General features: G+C 42.8%; 1 protein-coding gene across 2 annotated transcripts in view; it reads left to right on the top strand.

The window, feature by feature from the left end:
• LOC120052610 (zinc finger protein 644-like) overlaps window positions 1-9139 on the top strand; it is a 43288-nt gene extending 34149 nt beyond the window's left edge. Inside the window, exons 6-9 of one of the 2 annotated variants that reach the window (XM_038999620.1) lie at window positions 765-930; window positions 3129-3254; window positions 7675-7780; window positions 8056-9139. In XM_038999620.1, coding sequence (XP_038855548.1) covers window positions 765-930; window positions 3129-3254; window positions 7675-7780; window positions 8056-8494 — 837 coding nt within the window. In that variant the 3' untranslated portion in view covers window positions 8495-9139. The remainder of the gene's footprint in view (window positions 1-764; window positions 931-3128; window positions 3255-7674; window positions 7781-8055) is intronic. The other variant, XM_038999621.1, reaches the window with a different exon arrangement.
• Window positions 9140-13030: the final 3891 nt, after the last annotated feature.

Below are 13030 nucleotides of genomic sequence, written 5' to 3'. Positions count from 1 at the left end.
GTTGTTGTGCTGTATTGGTACCATCCTATTTTGTGTGATTAACTTTTACTTATATATGCTACCATTCAAAAGTTTGGGGTCATTTAGAAATGTCCTTGTTTTTTTAAAGAAAAGCACATTTTTTGTCCATTAAAATAACATCAAATTGATCAGAAATACAGTGTAGACATTGTTAATGTTCGAAATGATATTGAAGCTGGAAATGGCAGATTTTTAATGGAATATTTACATAGGTGCACAGAGGCCAATTATCAGCAACCATCACTCCTGTGTTCCAATGGCACATTGTGTTAGCTAATCCAAGTTTATAATTTTAAAAGGCTAATTGATCATTAGAAAAGCCTTTTGCAATTATGCTAACATAATTGCTTTTGCTAACATAATTGCAAAAGGGTTTTCTAATAATCAGTGTTTGAAAAACGAGTTTTAATGACTCCAACCTAAGTGTATGTAAACTTCCGACTTCAACTGTATGTATATATATATATATATATATATATATATATATATTTTTATACATACAGTTGAAGTCGGAAGTTTACATACACTTAGGTTATATATAGTAATATATTACTCTTTATCGTTAGGAAGGGCTCATAAGCAAGCATTTCACGGTAAAGTCTACACCAGTTGTATTTGGCGCATGTGACAAATACGATTTGATTTGCTTATGTTCAATATCTTTATTTTATTTTACTCTGTAAGTGTCTTTTGGTATCTTGAAAGATGCAAGTAAAATGTATTATGTATTATTATTATTACAGATACGAGGTGTCATTGAACCTTCCCGGAGCACTTTAGGCGAGCTTTTGAGGAAGAGGAAGTTAGACAAGGATGATGCAGATAAGAACTACTTTACTGTGACCAAAGAGAGGGTTGAGGGGAGACAGAACCAACAGGCTAGCAACCTGGAAACACACTGGGCCCACGGTAAGAAGCCTCACAAATAATTTCTATACACATCAGAATATCAGCATTTTAGAACACTTTCAGAACTGAAAAAGACATTGAGATTGTACAATTTCAAAATTGGTGACATCATGGTAAAGTTGAAAAGGACTTTTTACATGTCTTTTTTTGCACCCCCCCCCCAAAAAAAACATTATTTTATTGTGATGAGACTCAACAGTGTTTAAAACAACCCAGTTAACCAAAATATGCCATTTTTCTGTTTTCTGCCAAGTAACGGAGTTAAAAACTATAGAGTTACAAACTACAGTTACTTTGTCTGCCAAGTATATTTTATTTGATGGTAATTATTATTGTAGTGCAACAAGGCCCCTCTTTGTGATGGCAAAACATATATGACATATGATCAGTCTGTTTCAACTAGAATCAAATAAGACAAAAAATCCAGTTAAGGCAGATAGAAGAAGATGGATAGAAGTGACAGACACAGCTTTATTAGCTAAACAGTCTGTTCTTTTCACAGTGTTCTATCTTCATTCATAAGATTAATCAGTTTAGTCCTTTGCAGATAAGTATGATTCTTTTAGGTGTTCTTCGTAATAGTTTTATAGAGTGCGATGATACAGATTAAGATAATATGTGACTTGTGCACACCAATTACAGTATTAGCTTGCTTTAATGAAACACAAACTTGTCTTGTTCCACAGCTGTTTTTGTATGTTTTACTAACTCTACAGCTTTTCATTACCTACAGGAGCCCATGTTAAATCACAACATGTCAATCAAACGGACTTGGATTTTAAAAAAGAAACAAGAAAAAAAGAAAAGTTCACAGTCAATTTAATTATTGTAACGCACACAAAAATAATGAATGTCACCAAAGGGGCTTTGAAATTGAAATAAAACAACTGTCACGTTCTTTTGATGTGGCTCTGGAAGCACATCAGCTGTGTTTACACACCTTTGTTTAATGTCTGTCCAAATAAGAGTTCCCGTCCATTTTGCAGAATGATTAATAAAGATTTTAAATCAGATAGCAATTTTTTTTGGTCTGTCAGAATTCTAGTGATTGCCCGTTTTGTGGCTGACAGTGTTGAATGTCAAAGTTACTTTTTACATTATAGCTGAAAGCTGAAACCTTAAAGGTAGAATAGACCGAGTCACGCATTTGGTTTTAACCATCTAACAATGGCTTCTACACCATATTGCTGTAATCAGTGTTATGTTAAATGGAGATTTAACACACATTTTTGCTGGTAATTTAAATAACCTTTAGTAGCTTGTCATGGTTAAAAAACACCTCTGTAGCAGATGTTTTTTCACCTATTAGGTGTGAAATGAATGGGAAGCTGTCGCTATTGTTTTCACACAACTGCCAGTAGCTTCAGGACAGCCTGCATAGAAACTCGGTGTGGGCTTGTTACCCAATCAAATCTGTTTTAACAGGTGTTCGAAGAGACCTTTCATAATCTAATGCTTTTACGATTTAACATGCTCTAGATGTAGCCTGCAGTGCCATGCCAAACCATTGTAATTAATGTGCAATATTGACACAATCAGCACAGTACGAATTTCTTGTCATAGCCGAAATAACATTTTAAAGCCCCAAATTGTTCCAAACCCTGCGTGAATCTTCTGCTACAGGTGAAAATAGGCACCCTGGAGTCCTTAGATTGTGATAAACATTACTCTCAACAACACGTCTCCAACTGCTAAGTGCAAAACAGATCTTTAAAATATGAAAACAGATGGAGGGAGAGGTGATGGCACACAGGGAATAGCAGTTTTACTTCATGTTCATCTATGTGCTCTGTAGTCATATTTCTTATATTTCTTCAGATTCTTCCCCTAAAGTCACCTCAACTCACCTCCAGATTTTATTTCTCAAAGACACTTATCAAAGACCCTGAAACCCAAGCAGCAATTAATTTAGATGTAATGCGTGTAGAAGTTGAACTATTTGAAAAAGTGGGCAGCATCCAAACAAAGGGTCTCTAATGGAAGGCAACTGTTAATGAAGTTAAAAACAAACAGAGCATGGTTATCCGGAGGCATTTTGATTAGATGCTACAATCTTGACACTTGTTCAAAGACGTTCTCCTTGCAAGAAAAGTGTTGTCAATGAGTTTCTGGAACATGTTTAAAGTTTTGAACTCAACTTCTGTGTGCTTTGCTTTCTTTTGATTTTTCTCTCTTTCAATGTCTCTCTCACTTTACAGAGAGAAATGCATCTAATAAGAAGATTTGCATTCACTGTAACACAACATTTCCCAGTGCTGTTAGCCTGTCCAATCATCTTCGCGCTTACGCACGCAGGAAGAGGGTTGCCTTGTTAGAAGGAACAAGTAAGTTCACTAAGCCTGGTCACAAAAGTCAAGAACATAAAGGCACCTTTCTGAAATGACAGTGTTGAATGTACCCTATTGTAACGGCTGTCCTCCTCCTCTTCAGACGAAGAGGAGGAGTAGGGATTGGACCAAAGTGCAGCGTGATACTTTGACATAACGAAGTTTATTAAAGAGAGACGAAAACCGAAAACACTTCAACAAACTACAAAATAACAAAACCGATGTAGACAGACCTGAACATGGAACTACATAAATACACGAAGAACTCACGAACAGGAACAGACTACATCAAACGAACGAACAAACCGAAACAGTCCCGTGTGGTGCAACATACACAGACACAGAAGACAATCACCCACAAACAAACAGTGTGAAACGCCTACCTTTATATGGTTCTCAATCAGAGGAAACGTCAAACACCTGTCCCTGATTGAGAACCATATAAGGCTAATTACACTTGACCTAAACATAGAAACACAAAACATAGAATGCCCACCCCAATTCACACCCTGACCAACTAAACACATACAAAAATAACAGAAAACAGGTCAGGAACGTGACAGAACCCCCCCCTCAAGGTGCGAACTCCGGACGCACCACCAAAAGTCTAGGGGAGGGTCTGGGTGGGCATCTGTCCACGGTGGCAGCTCAGGCTCTGGGCGTGGTCCCCATCCCACCATAATAAATCCCCGCTTTTGTAGCCTCCTCCCAATGACCACCCTCCAAATTAAACCCACCGGATTAAGGGGCAGCACCGGACTAAGGGGCAATACCGGAATGAGGGGCAACACCGGAATGAGGGGCAACACCGGATTGAGGGGCAACACCGGATTGGATGGCGGATCCTGGCTGGCTGGCTCTGGCGGATCCTGGCTGGCTGGCTCTGGCGGATCCTGGCTGGATGACGGCTCTGGCGGATCCTGGCTGGATGACGGCTCTGGCTGGTCATGGCTGGATGACGGCTCTGGCTGGTCATGGCTGGATGACGGCTCTGGCTGGTCATGGCTGGATGACGGCTCTGGCTGGTCATGGCTGGATGACGGCTCTGGCTGGTCATGGCTGGATGACGGCTCTGGCTGGTCATGGCTGGATGACGGCTCTGGCTGATCCTGTCTGGCGGAAGGCTCTGGCTGATCCTGTCTGGCGGAAGGCTCTGGCTGATCCTGTCTGGCGGAAGGCTCTGGCTGATCCTGTCTGGCGGAAGGCTTTGGCTGCTCCTGTCTGGCGGAAGGCTCTAGCGGCTCCTGTCTGGCGGAAGGCTCTAGCGGCTCCTGTCTGGCGGAAGGCTCTAGCGGCTCCTGTCTGGCGGACGGCTCTGAAGGCTCATGGCAGACGGGCGGCTTTGCAGGCTCATGGCAGACGGGCGGCTTTGAAGGCTCAGTACCGACGGGCAGTTCATGCGGCGCTTGGCAGACGGACAGTTCAGACGGCGTTGGGCAGACGGGCAGTTCAGGCGCCGTTGGGCAGACGGGCAGTTCAGGCTCCTCTGGGCAGACGGGCAGTTCAGGCGCCGCTGGGCAGACGGCAGACTCTGGCCGGCTGAGACGCACTGGTGGCCAGATGTGTAGAGCCGGCTTCATGGCACTTGGCTCAATGCTCAATCTGGCCCGGCCGATACGAGGAGCTGGTATGTACCGCACCGGGCTATGCACACGTACAGGAGACACCATGCGCTCTACTGCGTAACACGGTGTCTGCCCGTACTCTCGCTCTCCACGGTAAGTACAGGGAGTGGGCGCAGGTCTCCTACCTGACTTCGCCACTCTCCCTCTTAGCCCCCCCCCCCCAAGAAATTTTTGGGGTTTACTCACAGGCTTCCTACCGCGTCGTCGTGCTGCCTCCATTCGCCGGTATCCCTCCTCGCACTGCGCCAGAGAATCCCAGGCAGGCTCCGGCACTCGCCCTGGGTTGATCGCCCACCTGTCGATCTCCTCCCACGTAGTGTAGCCCAGATCCTTCTCCTGCTTCCGAGCTAGCTCCTCGAAATGCCGCCTCTCTGCTTTCGCTGCCTCCAGCTCAGCTTTGGGGCGGCGATATTCTCCTGGTTGAGCCCAGGGTCCCTTTCCGTCCAATATTTCCTCCCAAGTCCACGAGTCCTGGTTCTTTGGCCGCTGCTGCTGGTTCCTCTCACGCTGCTTGCTCCATGGTTGGTGGGTGATTCTGTAACGGCTGTCCTCCTCCTCTTCAGACGAAGAGGAGGAGTAGGGATTGGACCAAAGTACAGCGTGATACTTTGACATAACGAAGTTTATTAAAGAGAGACGAAAACCGAAAACACTTCAACAAACTACAAAATAACAAAACCGATGTAGACAGACCTGAACATGGAACTACATAAATACACGAAGAACTCACGAACAGGAACAGACTACATCAAACGAACGAACAAACCGAAACAGTCCCGTGTGGTGCAACATACACAGACACAGAAGACAATCACCCACAAACAAACAGTGTGAAACGCCTACCTTTATATGGTTCTCAATCAGAGGAAACGTCAAACACCTGTCCCTGATTGAGAACCATATAAGGCTAATTACACCTGACCTAAACATAGAAACACAAAACATAGAATGCCCACCCCAATTCACGCCCTGACCAACTAAACACATACAAAAATAACAGAAAACAGGTCAGGAACGTGACACCTATTGAACATGTACAGAACATTGCATCCAAAATGGTGCCCTATTCCCTATATAGTGCATTCGGAAAATATTCAGATCCCTTTACTTTTTCCACATTTTGTTACATTACAGCCTTATTCCAAAATGGATGACATTTTTCCCCCCTCATCAATTTACACACAATACCCCATGATGACCAAGCAAAAACAGGTTTTTAGAAATGTCACATTTACATAAGTATTAAGACCCTTTACTCAGTACTTTGTTGAAGCACCTTTGGCAGCGATTACAGCCTCAAGTCTTCTTGGGTATGATGCTACAACCTTGGCACACCTGTGTTTGGGGAGTTTCTCCCATTCTTCTCTGCAGATCCTCTCAAGCTCTGTCAGGTTGGATGGGGAGCGTTGCTGCACAGCTATTTTCAGGTCTCTCCAGAGATGTTAGATCGGATTCAAGTCCGGGCTCTGGCTAGGCCACTCAAGGCCATTCAGAGACTTGTCCCGAAAGCCAGATCTGTGTTGTCTTGGCTGTGTGCTTAGGGTCGTTCTCCTGTTGGAAGGTGAACCTTTGCCCCAGTCTGAGGTCCTGAGTGCTCTGTAGCAGGTTTTCATCAAGGATCTCTCTGTACTTTGCTCTGTTCATCTTTCCCTCGATCCTTATTACTCTCCCAGTCCCTGCAGCTGAAAAACATCCCCACAGCATAATGCTGCCACCTCCATGCTTCAATAGTAGGGATGGTGCCAGGTTTCCTCTAGACGTGACACTTGGCATTCAGGCCAAAGCGTTCAATCTTGGTTTCATCAGACCAGAGAATCTTGTTTCTCATGGTTTGAAAGTCCTTTAAGTGCCTTTTGGCAAACTCTAAGCGGGCTGTCATGTGGCTTTTACTGAGGAGTGGCTTCCATCTGACCACTCTATCATAAAGGCCTGATTGGTGGAGTGCTGCAGAGATGGTTGTCCTTCCAGAAGGTTCTCCCATCTCCACAGAGGAACTCTGGACCTCTGTCAGAGTGACCATCGGGTTCTCATTCACCTCCCTGACCAAGGCCCTTCTCCCCCGATTGCTTAGTTTGGCCGGGCGGAAAGCTCCAGGAAGAGTCTTGGTGGTTCTAAACTTCTTCCATTGAATAATGATGGAGGCCACTGTGTTCTTGGGGACCTTCAATGCTGCAGAAATGTTTTGGTACCCTTTCCCAGATCTGTGCCTCAACATAATCCTGTCTCTGATCTATACGAACAATTCCTTCGACCTCATGGCTTGGTTTTTGCTCTGACATGCATTGTCAACAGTGGGACCTTATATAGACAGGTGTGTGCCTTTCCAAATCATCTCCAATCAATTGAATTTACCACAAGTGGACTCCAATCAGGTTGTAGAAATATCTCAAGGATGATTAATGGAAACAGGATGCACCTGAGCTCAATTTCGAGTCTCATAGCAAAGGGTCTGAATACTTATGTAAATAAGGTATTTCTGTTTTTAATTTTTGTATACATTTGCAAAAATGTATGGGGTATTGTGTATAGATTGATGAGGATGATAAAAAAAATTTAAAAAAAATTAAACAAGGCTATAACGTAACAAAATGCGGAAAAGTCCAAGGGTTCTGAATACTTTCCAAATGTACAGTACTGTATAGTGCACTACTTTTGACCAGGGCCCCCATTGGGACACAGCCTGTGACTCTCTCATTCCTGGTGTCAATCAGTCTGCTAAGTTGCATGGAGTTGTCTATAGTAAGTTGGTCTGTACTGACTTGGTCTGTAATGAGATGATTTGTGTCTTTCAGCCTATTCCTGTATACTGAAGAAGCCTAGGTTGAGGGCTGGACCAAAGAACACCCTGTTCTCAGCTCTCCCATGTGCTGTTGAGGAGATGTATAGACTCACCTGTAGGTATGTAGGACCACAACAAGCTTCTCTGTCCCCTCCCTGTTTTTGTGTGCGTATTGATTTGTTGTGCATTCCACCCTGTGGCCACAAGGCACAAAGACATTACGGAGTGCCCCTTTAATATTGTGAAATGGTCATGCTTCGGTTCTAAAATATATTGTTCACCTGTACAGGACAATTATTGCCACTTCAGATGCTAAATAGTATCCATATGTATGCTAACCTAGGCTAGGTTATGTTAGCCTAGGTTAACTTAACTCTCTCTCTCTCCTATGCAGATTCTGTGACCTCGTCTTCCAGGGTCCTCTGTCTATCCAGGAGGATTGGCTCAGGCACTTACAGAGGCACCTCATGCATACCAGTGTCCCTCGCACAGGAGCTGGCATGGTGGAGGTCCTGCGACTACACAAAGAGACGCCCTCCTTGCCCCCCCAGCAGCACCCCTCTCGGGAGCACCCAACATCCAATGAGCCTCCCACGGCTCATGAGCCCCAGACGCACCATGAGCACTCCTGCTTGGAACACCCCTCTCCTCATGATCACCCCTTGCCCCAGCAGGAGCCCCCCTTGCCCAATGAGCACCCCGAAACCCATGAGCACCCTGAGCTCCATGATGAGCATCCCTTGCACCATGCACACCCCTCGTCCAATGAGCACCCAAGCCTGGAGCAGCACACGGCCACGTCCTTTCCAGAGCTTCTTCCAGTGGCGTCCTGAACTAGAGGGTTGTTTACACATTTTCACTTTATATCTTTATCCTCTACATGTAAATATGGATAGATACATAGAAATATAGATAGATAGAACAATTCTAAAGCTATATGTTTTTCTTAATATGCACAATACCAGCCCGTCCCTCTATTTTATAAGACCTGTCTCTATACTGTATATGATGGATCTTGTTACTTATATGTACAGAAACAAAGACTTGTGCTTGAGATGCAAAAATGCCAACAATCGCTGAAGTTAGAACAGTAGTCAGTTCAGAACCTTGTATCTCAACTTTTCTAACCGAACGTTTGCAGTCTGTAACCGCTTCTACTCTACTATGTTTAGGTGAAGTTTTACCTACAGGTAATCTTGCCATCTTGCAACAGGTACACATGTTAAATGTGTCTTCTTGCTTCCTTCTTTGCACTGTTTAGCAGTCAGTCAGAACGTTGAACCCATTACCAAATGAGACAACTGACACCTCAGCATTGTGTAAATGATAAATGCTTTGTCCGTTACTTTTAACTGTAGCCTATAGAAGCCATAATCAGAATACAGGGTCAATCATAAATAGTACCAGTCAAAAGTTTGGAGACACCTACTCATTCCAGGGTTATTCTTTTCTTTTGACTATTTTCTACATTGTAGAATAATAGTAAAGACATCAAAACTATGAAATAACACAATAGCCACCCTTTGCCTTGATCACAGCTTTGCACACTCTTGGCATTCTCTAAACCAGCTTCATGAGGTAGTCACCTGGAATGCATTTCAATTAACAGGTGTGCCTTGTTAAAAGTAAATTTGTGGAATTTCTTTCCTTAATGTGTTTAAGCCAATCAGTTGTGCTGTGACAAGGTATGGTTGGTATACATTTACATTTACATTTACATTTTAGTCATTTAGCAGACGCTCTTATCCAGAGCGACTTACAGTAGAGTGCATACATTTTTACATTTTTAATTACATTTTTACATACTGAGACAAGGATATCCCTACCGGCCAAACCCTCCCTAACCCGGATGACGCTATGCCAATTGTGCGTCGCCCCACGGACCTCCCGGTCGCGGCCGGCTGCGACAGAGCCTGGGTGCGAACCCAGAGACTCTGGTGGCGCAGCTAGCACTGCGATGCAGTGCCCTAGACCACTGCGCCACCCGGGATCCCTATACAGAAGATAGCCTATTTGGTAAAATACCAAGTCCATTTTATGGCAAGAACAACTCAAATAAGTAAAGAGAAACGACAGTCCATCAATACTTTAAGACATGATGGTCAGTCAATTTGGAAAATGTCAAGAACTTTGAAAGTTTCTTCAACTGCAGTCGCAAAAACCATCAAGCGCTATGATGAAACTGTCTCTCATGAGGACCACTACAGGAAAGGAAGACCTAGAGTTATCTCTGCTTTAGAGGATAAGTTCATTAGAGTTACCAGCCTCAGAAATTGCAGCCCAAATAAATGTTTCACAGAGTTCAAGTAACAGACACATCTCAACATCAACTGTTCAGAGACTCAGGCCTTCATGGTCAATTGCTGCAAATAAACCACTACTAAAGGACACCAATAATAAGAAGAGACTTGCTTGGGCCAAGAAACAAGAGCAATGGACATTAGACCAGTGGAAATCTGTCCTTTGGACTGATGAGTCCAAATTTGAGATTTTTGGTTCCACCCGTCATGTCTTTGTGAGACGCAGAGTAGGTGAACTGATGATCTCCGTGTGGTTGTGTAAGGGCTATTTGACCAAGAAGGAGAGTGATGGAGTGCTGCATCAGATGACCTTATCCTCCCCTTAATTGAGATGGTTTGGGATGAGTTGGACCCCAGAGTGAAGGAAAAGCAGCCAACAAGTGCTCAGCATATGTGGGAACTCCTTCAAGACTGTTGGAAAAGCATTCCAGGTGAAGCTGATTGAGATAATAGCCAAGAGTGTGCAAAGCTGTCATCAAGGTAAAGGGTGGCGACTTTGAAGAATCTAAAATATATTTTGATTTGTTTAACACTTTTTTGGTTATTACATGATTCCATGTGTGTTATTTCATCGTTTTGATGTCTTCAGTATTATTCTACAATGTAGAAAATAGTGAAAATAAAGAAAAACCCTAGAATGAGTTTTCTGTGTCCAAACTTTTGACTGGTACTTTATATCACAAATTATATGTATTGCTAGAACTGTCCATACTGTATGAATGGACACAATATCTGCTTTCTCCCTAACTGTCATGTTAATTATTTCCTATTTGTCTTGTTCTGATGTAATTGGAATTGCGATATGTTCTCATTTTATGTTAATCAAGAAAAGAAAACATGTTTTCTTGTGATTTATCTATAAGACCAATACTATAATGTATTTCCTGAAATATTCAACAAGTTTAAACTTTGTGTCACTGGATTCTTGTAGTGTAAGCTGAGTAGCTCATCAATATCATGCAATATACACATTTACCTCAAAAGTGGTTTTATGGAGAAGGAGGTGCTTCAATTCACTGCTTGTTAGTTGGTTTGACTATCAACCTTTGCCAATTTGCTAACCTTGCCAAATAAACATGCAGAAGCAGTGGATTGAGGCTAGTTTTTTTTCAATAACATTTAGAGGTAAGACAAAAGATGAAGAAAGGCTGAGATAGTGGCGAATTATTGGTTTAAGGCGTTTATTAGTCCTAGTTAATGAAGCACATTGTTCTGTACTGTTTTTTGATGATTCACCACCGCCAAGCACTATTTCTAATATTATTATGGATAACTTACCTATCCCTTCTGAAATGGATTTCACAGTCCAATAAAAAGACTAGGAGCTTTTTAATCCAAGTCAAGTTACAACGTAAATCACATTTCCATGGTGCTGAAACTTCCAGTTAGATATTGTATTATGCTAAGTAAAATACACAAGTTTAATGTTTTATTCATCTAGACAACACTAGGGAATGTCTGAGAGATGTGAATGTACTGTAATAATGTCTAGTTGGTTTAACATCATACTTCATTTTGGATGATTAAAGAAAGCAGGCTCTATATACCATGTATTCGTTCAGCTTTCTGTGGTAAATATATCAAGAACTTTCTGAAATAAAATACTGAAATGAAATGGCCTTCATGGCCTTTTTACTTTTTTACAATTATTCGTTTCTCACCCCCTACAAGTCCTGGTAACTCGGTCTATAACATTGTGTTTGTACAAAATATATATACACTGATTTTATATAACCCGCCATTCTCGCCTTTTGTTTTTAGCTTTTGTAAGTATGTTTGGTTGGTGGGACGATAGAGTTCCTATTAAATTTCACCAATGAAAAAGTAGTGCACTATATAGGGAATAAGGTGCCATTTGACACGCACCCGACGTCTGCTAGAAACCCAACCCATGGCACAGGGGGCCGACCCTGCAGTTTATCCTGGTCCGTATTTAAAACAGGATGATCAAAGCTGTACAAACCAATTGTCATCATGTTCCTCCGGAGGGGATTCTCAAGTACATTAATGCTCCTTCTCAGGGAAATAATTGTGCTACTCTGTGACTTCATTAGGTCTCCTGGCTGTTTCAAAAGATGTTCTCTGCGGAGGTTGGGAGCCACGTCACGGGGCAGACACCGTCCCAAAGGGCACCATGAATAAAAACCAAAGAGAGATTATAATGAGATTGAGCCAGCCATGACCAGGAGTGGGGGTTTTATTATTTCACTGGCAGCCTGGAGAGAGAGCGAGAGAGAGACATAAAGAAATGTGTTACATGGTAGGAGCCACATTGGCCATCTGCAGTAGTGTTCCAGTGGTAGCTAGTAGTAGACCAAAGCATGGTTATTATTAGGGCCTGAGAATCAAAGACACCCCTCTCTGGAGATTACTTTTCTATTAAAACTGTATATAAACGTCTGATTCACCTGTACCACATGGAGTAGAGAGAGAGGGGCTAGCTGCATTTAACCAGAACCAGTGAATAGTAATGAGTTAGCGTGGTAAAATGAGAGAATAGCAACAGCATTTGCCTTGAATCATCACGGTATTTTATTTGTTCATTTTAGTCTCTCCAGAAAGTATAAGCAACGAGACAAGTTGTTTAATTTTAATAGGAGAGCCTTAGGAGGTCATTTTTAAAACACTGGCACATTAGGAGTGTCTGTGTTACTGTGTGATACTGCAGTAGGGGAGACTAAAGGGAAGCTCCCAGCCACTCTAAGAAGGTTAGTTCCTATTAGTTAAATAACGGTTAAATAAAAAATAGTGTGTGTTAAGGTGTTGCAGGTGGACCAGTAGACTATGTCTACGTCGCAACTGGCACTCCACTGAGCACAGATGTCAATTCAACATCTATTCCACGTTGGTTCAATGTAATTTCATTTAAATGACATGGAAACAATGTTGATTCAACCAGTGTGTGCCCAGTGGGACCCTATTACCTATATAGTGCACTAACTCTGACCAGAGCCGGAGCCCTAGGGGTGTAGGGAATAGGGTGTCATTTGAGAAGCAGCCTATCACTGCACCATGAGAAACTGGGTGATTGACTGATGGCACTTATCTGTCGGCCTGGCTTTTTCCCCC

This window comes from Salvelinus namaycush, chromosome 8, assembly GCF_016432855.1.
Source record: "Salvelinus namaycush isolate Seneca chromosome 8, SaNama_1.0, whole genome shotgun sequence".
Taxonomy (NCBI): domain Eukaryota; kingdom Metazoa; phylum Chordata; class Actinopteri; order Salmoniformes; family Salmonidae; genus Salvelinus; species Salvelinus namaycush.
This window is presented reverse-complemented; position numbering and strand designations above follow the sequence as displayed.